Below are 18,746 nucleotides of genomic sequence, written 5' to 3'. Positions count from 1 at the left end.
GGTCACACTAATATAAAACATCTGATTATTTTCAAATTCATATGTTTCACTGGTGGTTATTTTAATTTGATTATTATTAATTTTAATTGCGTTAATGCAGAGACATCAGGGTGACATTCAGAAAAGGATGAGCAACCACAGGTCACAAGCATCAAAATAGTCAAGCATGAAATAATCATGACTAATTGAAAAAAATTTGAACGATTAGTCGATTACCAAAATAATCATTAGTTGTAGCCCTATAGGACTTGCTGTTATTTCTATTGTTTACATAAGCATTATTACCTGCCACTAACATGAAGGCAATTGTTCATGCTGCCACCTCAAAGCTCTAGAAGACTAGCCTGGCCACTTTCTGTATTCAGTCTACATACTCTCCTTTTGTATACCTGTATGTATAATTTTTCTACCGTACAAAGGTGTGTGAGCATGTATGTAATACAGTCAATTATCAACATTTGCACTTTAATTGTGTCACTTCTGAACATTAATAATCCCATCCAAATTGGGATACAATGTACATAAATGCTTTTTAAATCAGTCAGACAGCATTAATTTAAATAATGCTTAGATTTGGTTTTCAGTGCTTTAGTTCATTTTCTATATTTTCACCGCTCTTCCCAACATATTTTTGGAATTAGATGAGAAGACTTGGGGAGAGATCTATGTTGTGTTCACTTATTTTCACACATTTTATTAGAACGTAAACACCAACCTAAAATATTTTAAAAGCACACAACTAATGTTGAATAGAAATACAAGGCGTACATCTCAAAAGACCCAAAAATGCCACTATCAGTAAAAATCAAACGTGTTAACCAAAAAACCTTCATCTGTAATAGCATTAAAGCAATCTGCAACAATACATTGTTTACTTCAGCTGAGTTAGTAAATTAATTCAGTTTATTTAGCAGTAATTTACTCACATGAATTTCAAATTTCCAGCCACTCACAGCCTCATCCGTAAGGATTTTTGTAAATGAAATCGTCAAACCATCTCTAAAAAACCTCTGGCATGCTTCACACTTAACATCCACTCCTGAAAGATGTGAAAGAGAAAAAGAGAAAATCAACTTATGTACACAAAACAAATGCGGCAACAGAAAGTATTTTGTTTAAAATAGCATTGCCAAGATATACATTTCCTTCACAATCAGCATAAAACATTCATAAATATGCAACAGACTAATACAATGAAAATATTTGATGGATCCAAATATATTCAGCATTTATGCAAGAAAAACAAATTATTATCTAAAAGTTCTTAGCGGAAACCGCAAATATCCTCCACAATTTTTATGGCTTTTTTCGTGGCAATATTGTACTGTAGAGGAAAATGCAGCTTGGGATGGTGGAAGTAAACAAAAGAATTTGAAACTGCACCTCCCAGCGGTCCCTGCAGTGACTTTGATTGGAGCTGTTGGGGTCAAAGGATGTCTGCGCGGCTTTTAAAAAGGGGGCCGATTTCGTTATTTGTGTTTCAAGTTCCTGTCTGTCTGCCTTCTGTTGGGGTACCTGTACTTATTCATTTCGCCCTGGATCGTTTCGTGGTTGGCGTCTGGATTATCTGCCATCTGCCCGTGTACATGAGTTCTCTACGTGGATTCATGGCCATCCTGTGAAGAAAGGAGCACTCATGAACCCGTCCAACCATCTTCACCTTTTCAGGAACTACCGGTAGGACTATCCTTATATTATCCCATTTAACGTTCAGATCTCTGGACTATCTAATTTCATCATTACATTTCATCCGTTGCCATTTTTCATGTACTTTACTGTGGGTGTTTTGTTTGTGCTTTGTTGTATTTAATGTGTACTCCCCGTAAGGAGGAACAGGGTGGTATCGTTTTCATTTATTTCATTTGTTTTCATTACATTTTTTATTTGCAGTTTGATTACCGGTTTGCTTTGCTTTTGTCTCTGTTTGCGAGTGCATATGGGTCGGGCCAAGGCTGGGTGCGCCCCTGGAATCTCCACCATAAAAATAAATTAATCACATCTTCTCGACGGCATGAATCTTAGAGGCACTGGACCACTACAGTGTTATTCATTTCTCCTTGCTGCTGATTGACTGCTGCCCTGTGACGCATCTCCGGCTGACTGTTCTTTTGTTTTCCGTTTTGTTTTTCTTAAAGCCCCAAGATGCCACCGAAACGCCCTCCACTTTCTAAGGCCTCAGGCAATGTAAACGCACTTGCATGAATTGCAGTACATATAGTGGTAACATCTATATTTGACATTCTAGCACTGCCGGAGACACAGCAGTACAGTACTGTACAGTATACGGGTTTACCTTTACATTCTTTTTATAGGTAATGTATTAAGCCGAGTTTGAAATGAAATTGAAGTGTTTTGGGGCATATTTAGTGTTTGAACTATAAAAATAGCCATTTTTTTTTAACCACATTCAAAATTCCCAGTTTTTCACAATTCGTGGGTGTTCTAGGAATGTAACCCGCGCGAATTTCGGGGGTGTACTGTATTTCAATTTTTCTGTCCTATTTCATTGTTTCTCCCTCCCACAAAACAAATTAATGCAACAAAAAAATATTATTATTAAAACACTACCCTAATTCTATTTAAATTACCAAGTAAAATATTTGAAGTTGAGATGTGTATTTCAGTAGATGTGTATACATGAAGTTAATGTACTCCAAATGCAATCATGTAGATGATGCGACTTTAAATTTTGAAAGATAAAAGTTTATAAACTGCATTTAAATAAAGTAACCATACATTAGCATAGCTAAATCTTAGCTCCTGTTTTCCTTCTTGATTTAAAACTGCTTCTCTACACTTAAAGGGCAAAGAGCAATTTCTCTAGGGCTACCTTTTTTCTGGTCTTCGGACTGTAATCCTTTGTTGCTTCACAGAGCTTTTTAATACTTTCATTTTCTTTTCAAAGTTAAAGATGTGTTTTCTCCTTAAGCAAACATTCCATCACATTGGCAGGTACCTAACAGTCTACATAAAAAGTAAACTAAATAAAATAAAGCATTTAAAATGGCCTGAAGATTCATGCAAGACATCTGTCAATTACAGAGCAAACCTCTCCTTCACTCAAATATATTAAATTGCTTTTAAGAATTACAGTTAATTCAGATGGTCATGTGTGTAGCCAATGTGACTTTTTGTCTTATCCTAACCACCAGGGCCACAAAAACAAAAAATAATTCGAAAAATCCTCAATATTGCCATTTCTTTGCATGTAAAGCTTAAATGTTATAAAGCATACATCAACAGTTTAAGTACTATTTAACAAAAGGAAAATGTCTCATTAGAATTTGTTTTGTTACCTATCAATTTTCAAGAATTTGGGTGATGTGAGCAAAAAACTGAGTAATTGTTGGGGTAAGGGAATGCTTAAACTTTTTCTCCATTACATTAAAGGCATTTATGTATTTGTGTTATAAAAATTCACCTTACAACTGACCTTTCTGAAAGAAACTGGTTTTGTAAAGCTGAGCAAGAAAGTACATTTAATTCAACATTACAGAATATTTGATGTCATTAATAAATATTAAGAATCAAAACTAAATTTGACAGGACCAGAAAACATTTATAGAACAGCAAAATGTAAACTATAAAAAAGCTAAATAATTGTTTGCCCATTTTAGACATAAAACATTGGAAAGTCGCTTTCTTCACCTCATGAATTTAGCACAATGAGAATAATGTGTGGCAGAACTGGTAATTAGGGCTGAATGATTTGGTCAAACAGCAAAAAAAACAGAAACACATTATCAAAATTTTGCTTAGCCATCATTGCTAAAATGCATAATAATGAATCATACTAAGAAGATATTTCTAAATGTCAATTCAATATGACAATGTAAATAATAAAATTTCAAAATTAAGGAGGCTTCTGACCAGCCAGTCTTAAAATTAGTTCCACATTGTGTTTAATAAGTTTAATAAAATGGAAAAAACAAGTAATATCCCATACAATATTTCCAAGTCAAACTTGAAAAAACAAAATTCAATGCAACCCCACCAATGAGAAAGATAGGAAAGCCAACAGCCAAGAGTAAACTTTGAGTAGAAAAAAGTGGGAGAGAATCCTTTTTCCCCCAAGGTATTCAAACCCATCTGCGATGATAAAAGGGAAGGTGTCCAATCTAAAATTGTGTGGTAGAGAGTTCACTGGAAAGAGCATACTTTTATTCAAATTAATTTTGAGTCCAGAAATCTTTTGAAATTCTGCTACTGCTGTTAGGACTGCAAGCACAGTATTTTGTGGATCTGATTCATATATTACCAAATCATCTGCATATAGTAATATTTTCTGTTTTAAGTCCTTCTCTGATAATCCCCTTTATCTCAGAAGCATTTTGAAAATGAACTGCTCAGTGGCGATTGCAAATAGCTGTGGTGACAGGTGGCTTCCTTGTCTAGTTCCACATTCTACTTTGAAGTAGTCTGAAGCAATGTAGTTAAAATAAACAGAAGCATAAGGACTGGTATACAGTAGTTTGATCCATGCACATATGTTTGGCAATCTGGCGTGTTCTTGATCTATTCTGGTAATTCTCCTGAATAAATCTAATGCCTTCTAGTTTCTGATTTATTTTTGTGAAAGTGATATGAAATAATCTGTCCTCTTAACACTAGAATTACCAGAGCCTACGAAAAAACTCATAAATCCGTCCCACCTTAAAACGCTTTGCACCTCTTCGTCAGCATCTTTTGTCCTTTCAATGTGTCGATAAGCAGCAAACAGACTGCTATCACATCCCCCACGCCGCACAGTTTTCTCAGTTCAAGTCTGTTTACCTGCGTGTCAGTTGCTTAGAGTTGTATAGAGTGAGAAGTCAAGCAAAAGGAAACCTTTTATAAATACTATATCGTTATTTGGAACACTTGCATTTCATGTGTGTTCCGTGTCTACAATGATCTATGCACAGTAAACACATAGATAAAACAAACGTTTTCATGTTTTAGTAATAATTGACAAAATGTAGACATGAAGTGTATAATGTATGAAGCGTGAAGTCCAAATATCAAAGAAACACTTTCACAAAAGATACAATTATAACAGAACAAAGGCGCTCTTTTCCAAGACTATAACTGAAGAAAAAGAAATCAGGTTAATGTTGCTTGCTATCTTGACTTCTCAGGGAGTAATACTGTTAGAGCTGATGACTCCAATTCAGAAGGTTCTGGGTTCGAGTCTTAACGTCTCCCAAAATAAACATTTTGAGTAGTGAGCTGTTCTTATTGTTAATATTATACAATAAAAGCATACATTTGATTTGCGTCTGTAACAGCAGCTGTAAATGTATAGTACTTGTCAAAGTAAGCATCTTTTTTTAGTTTTACTTTAATTACTTATATTCCTACAGCATAAAGTCACAGGTATACTGCAGAGCTTCCTCTGTTTGATCGTCAAGGCCATGCACACAAATTACACGTGTAATGCCACGGAAAATACCTGCTGACACTTTAGTATGCGAACAATGGTACGAGAATGCAGTTAGACTTTTTTTGGGCACATACACCACACTAGTGTTTAGATCTGGACAGTGTAGCGTAGACGAGCTCTGTAACCCATGCCATTTCTTTGAAGGACAGGTGATTGACAAGATGATGCCGGACTTTCGCCTTTACACCTGGTGCAGCTGCGTTGTTCTTATATGTGAGTGGACGTTTCTTGCGGGGAGGGCTTCTGTTTTCTCCGATCTGAGTTCACCTCTGTTATACCACGTCTTTATTTGAAAACAGCAGTGTCAGATCGGGGAGAGCGTGAACGCAACCAAGAGAATAAAACTGAATAAAAAAACTCATAACTTTAACAAGCACTATAAATTTACAGCGGTTGTTACAGACGTAAATCAAATGTATGTTTTTATAGTACAATATTAAAAACTAGCAAAATACCCGCGCTTTGCAGCGGAGAAGTAGTGTGTTAAAGAAGCAATGAAAAAGAAAAGGAAACATTTTGAAAATAACGTAACATGATAGTCAATGTAATTGTTTTGTCACTGTTGTGAGTGATGAGTGTTGCTGTCATATTATATATACATATATATATATATATATATATACATACATATATATATACATATACATATATACATATACATATACATATATATATACATATACATATATACATATATATATACATATACATATATACATATACATATATACATATATATATACATATACATATATACATATACATATATACATATACATACATCTATACCAATAAAAGGCAAAGCCCTCACTGACTGACTGACTGACTCATCACTAATTCTCCAAATTGCCGTGTAGGTAGAAGGCTGAAATTTGGCAGGCTCATTCCTTACAGCTTCCTTACAAAAGTTGGGCAGGTTTCATTTTGAAATTCTACGCGTAATGGTCATAACTGGAAGCTATTTTTCTCCATTTACTGTAATGGAGTTGAGCTCGAAAGCCGTGGGGGAGTTTCGTGTGACATCATCACACCTCCCACGTAATTACGCAGTATGTAGAAAACCAGGAAGAGCTCCAAAAAGCGCTTAAGAAAACATGCATTATATAATTAAGAAGGCAGCGAAACAATTAGAAGTGAGCGAGTGACATATAAAACCATATTCAGCGGTTCACGTAAACTGACTCAGTGCGCAGACAAAAAGCAACAGTTCCAATGAGTGCTGAACGAAAACTGAATTACACTGCTACGCTCAAATAGATAAACCACACGCCGTGGCGCAATAGTAGAGGCTTTGCCTCTAGCTCCAACGTCCAAGGTTCGATTCCCGAGAGGGGATGCACTGAGTATATACGCATGCATTTTTATTCATTTTACCTTTCGCATCCCCTTGGTTTGAGACGTATGAAAAAATATGCGGTTAACGCATACAGATCACCAATTGAAGCTTTATGAATAATGGATACTTTATTCGCGATCAATGATTGTTTTGGTAAAGCCATACTCAGTGTATTCATTAGATGAGCGGTAAAAAAGTAAGAGCGAGGGGAGGGTAACTTATTGAGGCACGCAGGCAAAACCACAATAGCACGCGGGCTCGATGTACTGTAGTCTTGTCAACTCGATCTGAATTGCGCGATCACATTCTAAAAAATATATCTTTTCAAGTTCTATTTAGTCCATATGTGTCAAACTCAAGGCCCACGGGCCACATCCGGCCCGCAAGATCATTTTATATACTGTATTATTGTTATTAATGGCCCGGGGATATGAGCGCTGGTAACACAATAAACTACAGATCCCATAATGCAGCGCTTCAGCTGCCTTGCCGAACACTTGCGTTAATCAAGTCTAGCTTATGATGCTGCAAGTTATTGCGAAGCTAGCCCACACGATGCCAAAGAGAAAAGGTGATTCTGAACATAGAGCCTTTAAAACCGATGGGAGGCTGAGTATATGTTTACTGACATTGCGGTAAACCCGTGTGTCTCATTTGTGGAGCTAATGTGGCTGTAATTACAGAATTTAATCTAAGACGGCACTATGAGACAAAACATCAAGATAACCTGAAAGACCTGAATGCAATGCACAAGATACAGAAAGCAGAAGAGTTAAAGAAGAATCTGACACTTCAGCAGACGTTTTTACCCGTGCAAAATCACAAAGTGATTTCAAGTGAAGCTACTTTTATGGGAGACACAAATGCACCAGTGCAACTTGCCCCACTTTCCCTGTTGCCAAGTAATGTTGAACCAAATCGCACAACGGTGTTCCCAAATCGCACTTTGCTGATAAACTGAGCGCACTGAGTTCGCGCGCTTTGGTGACTTTGAAGAACAAAAAGAATTTTGAGTTGTTTTGCAACCCATTTGCTGTTGATGTGAAAACTGCACCTGTGCAGATTCAGATGGAGGTGATTGAGCTGCAGTGTAATGGCACACTGAAGGCAAAGTACGATACTGCAGGCCCGCACAGTTTATTCACTCCATTCCGCACAAATGCTCCAGCTCCGTCTACATGCGGCTCGAACCTTGTGCATGTTTGGTAGCACATATCTGTGTGAGAAGCTCTTCTCAGTCATGAAGACTAACAAAACAGCACACAGGAGTCGCCTCACTGATGAGCACCTGCAGTCCATCCTGACAATCTCCACAACACAAAACCTCACACCAAACATAAACGAACTTGTTGCCAAAAAGATGCCAAGCGTCCAGCTCTGATAAAATGACATATGAGCAAAGACAACTGAATGATTTGATTTGTTATTGCTGAAAAGAACAAATTTTATTTATATTTCCAGGTTTTGTTATGCACCATGTTCATATTTGAATTTGTATAATTTTGACAGGATATATTTTTATGGAGAGCAAAATCTTTTGGGATATTTAAAATTTAAGTTTATTTTTATATAAAATTACATAAGAGTAAAGAAATTTGAATGTTTGTTCTTTTAACATTTACTTTATTTCTAACTTGTATAATTTAGACAGGATATATTTTTATGGAGAGCAAAATATTAAAAGTTATTTAAGGTTTGAGTTGAATTATTCCGGAATAATATTCTGTCCACTAAATAAAAATTCCTTCTAATTAAAATTTAAATAGAACTTGAACAGATACGATAGTTCATAATATCCAGGCAGACTTGCACGTAAGAGCGGGAGTCATCCGTTTTAACAAACAGCGTCTTAGATTAAATTCTGTAATTACAGCCACATTAGCTCCACAAATGAGACACACAGGTTTACCGGCAATGTCAGTAAACATATACTCAGCCTCCCATCGGTTTTTAAAGGCTCTATTTTCAGAATCACCTTTTCTCTTTGGCATCGTGTGGGCTAGCTTCGCAATAACTTGCAGCATCATAAGCTAGACTTGATTAACGCGGTGTTCGGCAAGGCAGCTGAAGCGCTGCATTATGGGATCTGTAGTTTATTGTGTTACCAACGCTTCATATCCCCGGGCCATTAAAAACAATAATATATAAAATGATCTCGCGGGCCGGATATAATTACACGCCGGGCCGAATTACCCTCCCCTCGCTCTTACTTTTTTACCGTTCATCTAATGAATACACTGAGTATGGCTTTACCAAAACAATCATTGATCGCGAATAAAGTATCCATTATTCATAAAGCTTCAATTGGTGATGTCTTTCTGCGTTAACCGTATATTTTTTCATATGTCTCAAACCAAGGGGATGCGAGGCTAAAATGAATCGGGAAGCGCGCGTACATACTCAGTGCATCCCCATTTGGGAATCGAACCTTGGACGCCGGCGCTAGAGGCGAAGCCTCTACTATTGCGCCACGGTGTGTGGTTTGTCTATTTGACCGTAGCAGTGTAATTCGGTTTTTGTTCAGCACTCTTTGGAACTGTTGCTTTTTGTCTGCGCACTGAGTCAGTTCACGTGCGACGCTGAATATGGTTTTATATGTCACTCGCTCGCTTCTAATTGTTTCGCTGCCTTCTTAATTATATAATGTATGTTTTCTTCAGCGGTAGTTGAAGCTTCCTGGTTTTCTACGTACTGCATGATTACGTGGGAGGCGTGATGATGTCACACGAAACTCCGCCCACGGCTTTCGAGCTCAACTCCATTACAGTATATGCAGAAAAATAGCTTCCAGTTATGACCATTACGCGTAGAATTTCGAAATGAAACCTGCCCAACTTTTGTAAGGAAGCTGTGAGGAATGAGCCTGCCAAATTTCAGCCTTCTACCTATACGGAAGGTTGGAGAATTAGTGATGAGTTAATGAGTCAGTCAGTCAGTCAGTGAGGGCTTTGCCTTTTATTAGTATAGATAATAGCTCTCTACTCAAAACGGTAAACTTGAGAAGCTGCCAGCATCAAACTCAGAAGCTCTTGATCGGGAGTCAGCAGTTCTTAGCATTGCATCACACAAGCAATCGCATCAACCGCCTACCATAAGCTGCTTTCTTTTTTCTTCGGCTATATTCTTGAATAAAAGAGCACTTGTTCTGTTAACAAAAACAAGTTTCTACCATGTCTTTATTTGAAAACGCTGTTAGATTGGAAAGGTGTGTGTGTGTATCTGGAAGCTTGAACGTGAATCAGACAATAAAACTGGGGGGCTGTACTGAATAAGCTCCAGTTTTATTCTCTCAATGATGATCACGCTCTTTAATTCTCGTCAGCTAATAAAAGCGGATTAAGACGCCAGCTGTGAAATGAGTGTGTGGGGCATAATGATTAAGCTTCATGATCAAAGGGGCATGGTCAGAGATAACAATAGGGCAGTACTTGCAAGATTTGATCATGGGCAAAAAATTATCTATACTAGACTGACTCACTGACTGACTCATCACTATTTATCCAACTTCTCGTGTAGGTAGAAGGCTCATTTCTTACAGCTTACTTAAAAAAGTTAAGCAGGTTTCATTTTCAAAATTCTATGCATAATGGTCATAACTGAATCCTACTTACGTACATATATACGGCCATAGCCTGCAGCTCGGTCAGCGTGCGAGGCAGAGTTGCGTCACCCATCACCACGCCTCCCACGTAGTTGGATGCCTGCCTATATTGCGTCCCCCTTACCCACGCCTCCCACGTAATTGAGTGCCTACCCATACAAGGCCATCCTTCACCAGCAATCCAATAGACACGCTACCGCTACGAGGTGTTTGTAATGCCTAACGCGAATACGATTTTTGCGAGATACAAGTTTAGTGAGAAGACGCAAGGTATAAACGAGACTTTTGATCACTTTGTAACCAAGTTAAAATTGCTGGTGAAGGACTGTGCTTATGCAAACGAAGATGAAATGGTCAGGGATAGAATAGTGTTTGGCACAAACTCGGCAAAAGCGCAAGAGAAACTTTTGTGTGCTGGGTCTGAGCTAACAATAAATAAAGCCGTGGACTTCGCAAGATCGCACGAGATAGCAAACCTTTGATGCATGTACTCCGAGCGGCTCAAATGAACTGACTGTGAACGCAGTACACAGACAAAAAGCAAAAGCTCCAAAGAGCGCTGAACAAAAAACTCATTACACAATTGAGAAGGCAGCAAAAGAACATGAAGCGAGTGACGCATACAAGCATATTCATAAGTGCAGCTACTGTGGAAACAAAGCACACGGTGGAAAAAGTCAATGTCCAGCTAAAGGAAGACAGTGCAAACGAAGATCAGATGGTCAGGGATGGAATAGTGTTTGGCACAAACTCAGAGAAAGTGCGAGAGAAACTTTTAAGTGCTGGGGCTGAGCTAACATTAAATAAAGCCCTGGACATCGCACGAGATAGCTCAACCACAGCTGAGAACCTTCGATACATGTACTCAGAGCGAATCACGTGAATTGACTGTGAACGCAGTATGCACACAAAAAGCAAGAGCTCCAAAAGGCACTGAGCAAAAAATGCATCACACAATTGAGAAGGCAGCAAAAGAATATGAAGCGTGTGACGCATGCAAACATATTCATAAGTGCATGTACTGTGGAAACAAAGCACACGGTGGAAAAAATCAATGTCCAGCTAAAGGAAGACAGTATAAAAAATGTGGTAAATTGAACCACTTCGCTAAAGTTTTCAGGAATGGGAAAGGTAAACCCATGCATGCAGTGTGTGATGTGTCAGATAAAGAGGAAGACAAGCTGTTTATTGATGCAGTAAGAAAGGAACAACCCTCTGAATCTGAACAAGCCTTTGTAGACATATCAATAGGAAAGCAAGGTGTAAAGCTTAAGTTTAAATTAAGTTCATAGACACGCTGCCGCTAAATACTCGCAGGCAAATCCACAACTTAATACCGGGAATGCCTGTTAAACATCTTAGATTCACGAGTACTGATTTGGGGAGATTCGATGAATGAAACCTGTTATCTTTACAACGGTTGACAAACACGGAATACAACTTGAACACAACACATCCTCCAAATACGAACCTGATTGAAAGAAATAATGATAATCAAAACCTTGATGACAGCAACACTCATAACAGTCACAAAACAATTACATTGACAATCATGTTACATTATTTTTAAAATGTTTCCTTTTCTTTTTCATAACTTCTTTAACACACTACTTCTCCACTGCGAAGCGCAGGTTTTGCTAGTCTTCTATAAAGAAATAATCAAATCTTGAATAACAGTTATATACTGGTGAGAAGAAGGAATATGCTCTTGAGATTGGATTTAGAAATCTCCAGGGGTCTGATAGGTTGTGATCTATTACAAACTGTGCAATTGTTTTTGCAGTGTTAGATTTTATTGCACCTCTGGCAGGAGACCTATCCAGGTCTGAATTTAAAACACAATTAAAGTCTCCGGCCATTATAATTTTATGAGTGTTCACATCAGGAATGGATGCAAATACGTTTTATATGAAGTCACTATCATCCACAATGGGTGTGTAGATATTTATCAAAATCACTTTATAGTTAAATAAATTACCCATGACGATCACATATTACCCTTCAGAATCAGATACTACAGTTGTGCTTGAAAGTTTGTGAACCTTTAGAATTTTCTATATTTCTGCAGAAATACGACCTAAAACATCATCAGATTTTCACTCAAGTCGTAAAAGTAGATAAGGAAAAACCAGTTAAACAAATGAGACAAAAATATTATACTTGTTCATTTATTTGTTAAGGAAAATAATCGAATATTACATATTTGTGAGTGGCAAAAGTATGTGAACCTTTGCTTTCAGTATCTGGTGTGACCCCCCTTTGCAGCAATAACTGCAACTAAACGCTTCCGGTAATTTTTGATCATTCCTGAACACCAGCTTGGAGGAATTTTAGCCCATTCCTCCATACAGAGCAACTTCAACTCTGGGATGTTGGTGGGTTTCCTCACATTAACTGCTCGCTTCAGGTCCTTCTACAACATTTCGATTGGATTAAGGTCAGGAGTTTGGACTTGGCCATTCTAAAAAACATTAACTTTATTCTTCTTTAACCATTCTTTGGTAGAATGACTTGTGTGCTTAGGGTCGTTGTCTTGCTGCATGACCCACCTTTTGTTGAGATTCAGTTCATGGACAGATGTCCCGACATTTTCTTTTAGAATTCTCTGATATAATTCAGAATTCATTATTCCATCAAAGAAGGCAAGCCTTCCTTGCCCAGATACAGCAATACTGGCCCAAATCATGATACTATCTTTACCATGTTTCACAGATGGGATAAGGTTCTTATGCTGGAATATAGTGTTTTCCTTTCTCCAAACAAAGCTTTTCAATTAAACCAAATGATCTATTTTGGTCTCACCCGTCCACAAAACATTCTTCTAATAGCCTTCTGGTTTGTCCACGTAATCTTTAGCAAGGGCGGCACGGTGGCGCAGTGGTAGCGCTGCTGCCTCGCAGTTAGGAGACCCGGGTTCGCTTCCCAGGTCCTCCCTGCGTGGAGTTTGCATGTTCTCCCCGTGTCTGCGTGGGTTTCCTCCGGGCGCTCCGGTTTCCTCCCACAATCCAAAGACATGCAGGTTAGGTGGATTGGCGATTCTAAATTGGCCCTAGTGTGTGCTTGGTGTGTGGGTGTGTTTGTTTGTGTCCTGCGGTGGGTTGGCACCCTGCCCAGGATTGGTTCCTGCCTTGTGCCCTGTGTTGGCTGGGATTGGCTCCAGCAGACCCCCGTGACCCTGTATTCGGATTCAGCGGGTTAGAAAATGGATGGATGGAATCTTTAGCAAACTGCAGACGAGCAGAAATGTTTTTTTTGGAGAGCAGAGGCTTTCTCCTTGCAACCCTGCCATGCACACCATTGTTGTTCAGTGTTCTCCTGATGGTGGACTCATGAACATGAACATTAGCCAATGTGAGAGAGGCCTTCAGTTGCTTAGAAGTTACCCTGGGGTCCTTTGTGAACTCACCGACTATTAAACACCTTGCTCTTGGAGTGATCTTTGTTGGTCGACCACTCCTGGGGAGAGGAACAATGGTCTTGAATTTCTTCCATTTATACACAATCTGTCTTACTGTGGATTGCTGGAGTCCAAACTCTTTAGAGATGGTTTTATAACCTTTCAGGTTTTCCAGCCTGATAAGCATCAACAACTCTTTTTCTGATTTCCTCAGAAATCTCCTTTGTTCGTGTCATGAAACACTTCCACAAACATGTGTTGTGAAGAGCAGACCTTGATAGATCCCTGTTCTTTAAATAACACAGGGTGCACACTCACACCTGATTGTCATCCCATTGATTGAAAACACCTGACTAATTTCACCTTCAAACTAACTGCTAATCCTAGAGGTTCACATACTTTTGCCACTCACAAATATGTAATATTCGATCATTTTACTTAATAAATAAAAGGCCAAGTATAATATTTTTGTCTCATTTGTTTAACTGGTTTCTCTTTATCTACTTTTAGGACTTAAGTGAAAATCTGATGATGTTTTAGGTCGTATTTCTGCAGAAATATAGAAAATTCTAAAGGGTTCACAAACTTTCAAGCACAACTGTACATCTGATGCTACAAATAAAATTGTTCCATGTATAAGAATTCCCACACTTCTAGTTTTCTTTGAATAGCTGGAGTGGAGTATCAGGCCAGTCCAATCTCTGTGCAACTGAAACTGATCTTGGTTAATAAGTGGGTCTCCTGTAAAAATACTATCTTTGTGTTTAGACCTGTTAGGTGAGAGAATAATTTCAGCCCCACATTTTTTAATATAAAGTTCCAATTTACTCTGATCAACTTGAAAAACGAAACCAGAAATTACAAAAATGCTTCACTTACGTTTATTTTATAGGAATTGTTAGGGGTGCCAATAATTGTGGCACACATGATTTCATGTAAAAAAAAATTTTTCTTAATGTGGGATTTTTTTCCCCAATGAATAAATGTACTTTAATTAAAGATTGGATTTTTCTCTTTTTTGTGTTGTGATAAAATATTTTTTTCCCAAAAAAATAGTATTAGAAGCCTAAGAAGACATCTTAATGGGGTGCCAATAATTGTGGAGGGCGCTGTATGTTAAAATAAAGTTAAGTACAACAAACTGGAAAAGTGCATGTAAATATTTAAACCTAACTTGCTATGCTGGTTCATTGCTGCTCCAGTTAGCTTCTGAGAACAACAATAATACATACAGTGCTGTGAAAACGCATTTGCCCCCTTAAAAACTGCATTTTGTGTTTACTTGGGTTATCTATGTCTAATATTTAAATTTCTCTGATGGTCTGAAACATTTAACTGTGACAAACAAGCAAAAAATAAGAAATCAGGAAGGGGCAAATACTTTTTCACAGCACTGAAAAGTATAATTCAAGTTGCCTTACAAATGGTAGTACATGGAAATGGAGAAAAACAATATTCGGATTTGAAAAATTACACTTCACTTTTGGGTATTCTTGCCCTCACTGCCTCAGCTGCTTTACAGCTAACACCAGTCTCTTAATTTCACTATATTGTTCACAAGAGTGTACGTGTAGACTCTTAAGCAGAAGCGGCAAAGGGAGGATGAGCATAATATTCTGAGTGGATGACGTGTCTATCTTGAACTTAGATGACCTGTTGCCTCATTTTCAGTCCTTTGTTCATCATTATGGCACCCCAGTAATCAGACTCTCCTTGAAATTCACCATTTAGGGTACACAGTGCTGTGCCTGCTTTGTCACATATTTAGAAAAAATTCCATAAGCAATGCACGAAGAAAGCACAGCACGTTACCACATCTGATATCACTCTTACTGTGCTGCCTTCACAACCAGCATGGACTCATCAAGCATAAACCATGCTTTAGACGAGGGGTTACAGCAGTTTAGTGTAATATACAGTAAGTAGCTATTTTTACAAGCAACATTAAAGTTCAGATCATAGATGAAGATTTTCATTAAAATGCATTTAACTGAGCAAGCTTAATGGCAATAATCAGTCTTCCCCATATTTTCAAACAAACAATGTGACCAAACAAACATTTGAAATAAATGTACATCATGTTACTGCATCAAATATATTTACCTCTGTGTCAAAGAAAAGGCCAAGTGACGCATAGTGATTTGATTTTACGCATAACATATGAAATAGAAAAATATGGATTAACATACATTTATTTAACAATCTTTTAACAAAAAAGTACTGGTATTCAGCTTCTCTGTTTTGTCAGCTTCTTGGTCCTTCTATAGATGCAATGCTGATTTTACATGATTTCGTAATAGAGCACTTGGATCCCCCTTCGGAGTTTTGATCAACTTTATAGAAGTACAAATCAGACAGCTTGAGGGTTGGATGTTCCCTTCAAGGTCAAAACAGGAAAAGCCAGCATGCCATAGTGAAAAACTTAATAAAGCCAATATGTTGTACCAGTGCACAACAGTTCACTTCAAGCCCTGTTAAAAGATGTAGAGTTGGCATTCCTACTTAAATTACTTGGCCACAGGTTCAGAAAGAATGCATTGAAAGATACTGGGAGTTTCTTCCATGCTGTATTACTCTGGAATGTCATTGAGATTTCTTTGCATTTATTGTCCTAGTCTGAGATCTTTCACAATATGTATTATACAGAGCTTGTCCTTTCTTCAAAGACTGTGCTATGATTAGACAAACTTTAAGAATACTGTTGAGCCTCTGATTAGGTATCTCTCTATTATAAAAAATCATCTTGGGGAGTTAGACTAGGGAGACGAGACGTGATCTTCTCAGAAGACAATTTGAAGTCCCGCGAGAGACACTTTAACCAGCTCCCAGCTCTTAAAACAATGACAAGCGACAAGCAAAACACCCAGCTCACAGCAGATGATCCGACCACTTCTCCTTGCATGTGTTCAGCCACCCTAAACCCCCCACCGCCCAATGCAAGCAGCAGAGACACGAAGTGGCAAAAGGGACAGCGGCTGTACAGGCTTTAAAATGATAGACCCCCCTTCACAACGTGAGCAGCATTATACGTCCTGTGAGAAAGAGATTTAACCACGCCCGGGGCCAGAAATAAAGGACAAGTATTGTTTATACAACGTCACGTAAGACAAGGCAGTGAGCCATCATTTAAAACAAATCCACGGACATCTAACCTAGCAGTTGTTGAATTGCTTTTGTCAGACACGTATCATGGGCTCCCAGCTCTTAAAACAACGACATACGACAAACGGAACAGGCAGCTCACTAGCAGCAGAAAGACAGCAGATGATCTGATGCCATCTCCTTAGCGTGTGTTCAGCCGCCCCCCTTCACAACGCGAGCAGCGTTATACGTCCTGCGAGAAAGAGATGTAACCACGCCCGGGGCCAGAAATAAAGGATAAGTATTGTTTTTAAAAAATGTTTTTAAAGTAAAAGTAAAAATAATGCATATGTAGCAATTTCCATGAAATTAACAATCTCTTTAAATTGTATATCAGGTAAACCAAACACGGGGGTGGGCGAGAAAAGGAAGCAGGGGGCGGAGCCCCCTAGTTTTATAAACTTTACTGACTGTTGAATTAATTTGGTTATTAGGAAAAGCAAGGCACATAATGAATAACAACTTCTGTTACCTAAATAATTGGGAAATGTCTTACAATGAGAGAATGATACATCAGATGAGACTATATTGTGTACAGTAAATCTTGTCATAATTACTGTCTCTATAAAGACTAAGGCTTTTTCATACAACTGAGGAGAATATTGTTAAAATAAAAACTTTGAGCTGTGGCTAACAGGCAAGCAGAACACAATTTTGGGTCATTCTTAGAGCTTAAATTCTCATCTTATCCACGAGCATATACAGTAATTATATACTTTCATTCAACACTAGACCCCTGCCTTCGGATCTGTTTGTGAGCATCATCATCACCGTGTTGTCATCATAATGCTTTCTGCACTTATCCTAATAATGTTTTAGCTTTTTCACAAATACAAGATATGGTTTGTTGGGATTTTCTGCATGTAGGGATATGTCAATGTTATTCGCTGGTACTTGTATCATTCCAAATCTTCTGATACCAAGTATCATCTGTAGCTTTTTCTGAGTACCAAATGAGTACTGTTCTCTAAGATCATGGTTAAAAATTTGAATAAGGGCTAGGAATAAAATATGATGGCAAGAAGTAAATCAGCATGTGTTTGGAATCATTTTCTCATGCAAAAGATTGAAGTGTAGCAGTGGAAAAACTATTTTTCACCAAAGAAACAAGGGCACTGGCTGTGAAAAACAATCTTTGTTAAACATATGGAACCCTTGTACCAGTGAGCTTTCTTTACTCATTTGATCTTTCTGTTAGTGCAAGGCTATTCCAGGTGCAAAACTGAATTTTACTAGAGCTGTAACATATTCTAACTACAAATTTATATGACACACTGCATTAATATTTCAAATAAATTCCAAGTTTAAAATTTCTCCATTAGGCTTTAGATTACTGCAATCAATACTTTTTCCTATTTGAGGATCGCCTGTGCAGCAAGATGTATAATTATGTTTTTGCTGCACCCAAACTTTACACAGGGGCACCACTATTCACAAAGCAACCACTAAGCACTTACTATGTTAAAAGCATTTTTTTTTTTTTAATTTTATACAAAAATACTTAATCATAGTATTCCACTATGGCAGTTTCCACTATAAAGAACCCCTTGATGCATAATACTCTAATATACATTTTGCTTGTATGCCCTTTTAATTCCCTGTCAGCTGCACTTCAGATATATGTTCAAATAAACCTCAAATACAAACCAGATTCCAAAAAAGTTGGGACACTAAACAAATTGTGAATAAAAACTGAATGCAATGATGTGGAGATGGCAAATGTCAATATTTTATTTGTAATAGAACGTAGATGACAGATCAAACGTTTAATCTGAGTAAATGTATCATTTTAAAGGAAAAATATGTTGATTCAAAATTTCACGGTGTCAACAAATCCCAAAAAAGTTGG

The 18,746-nt window shown here is 37.8% G+C and overlaps 1 protein-coding gene across 3 annotated transcripts in view; it reads right to left on the bottom strand.

Annotated features, from left to right (window-relative positions):
* Positions 1–18,746, bottom strand: part of LOC120523630 (probable ubiquitin carboxyl-terminal hydrolase FAF-X) — a 377,796-nt gene that overhangs the window by 254,555 nt on the left and 104,495 nt on the right. For all 3 annotated transcript variants that reach the window (XM_039745106.1, XM_039745107.1, XM_039745108.1), the window contains exon 5: positions 927–1,039. In XM_039745106.1, the coding sequence (XP_039601040.1) occupies positions 927–1,039 (113 nt within the window). The remainder of the gene's footprint in view (positions 1–926; positions 1,040–18,746) is intronic.

The sequence above is a fragment of the Polypterus senegalus genome, chromosome 2 (assembly GCF_016835505.1).
Source record: "Polypterus senegalus isolate Bchr_013 chromosome 2, ASM1683550v1, whole genome shotgun sequence".
Lineage (NCBI taxonomy): Eukaryota > Metazoa > Chordata > Cladistia > Polypteriformes > Polypteridae > Polypterus > Polypterus senegalus.
Note: the sequence above shows the minus strand (reverse complement) of the source record. Positions and strands in the feature narration are given on the sequence as shown.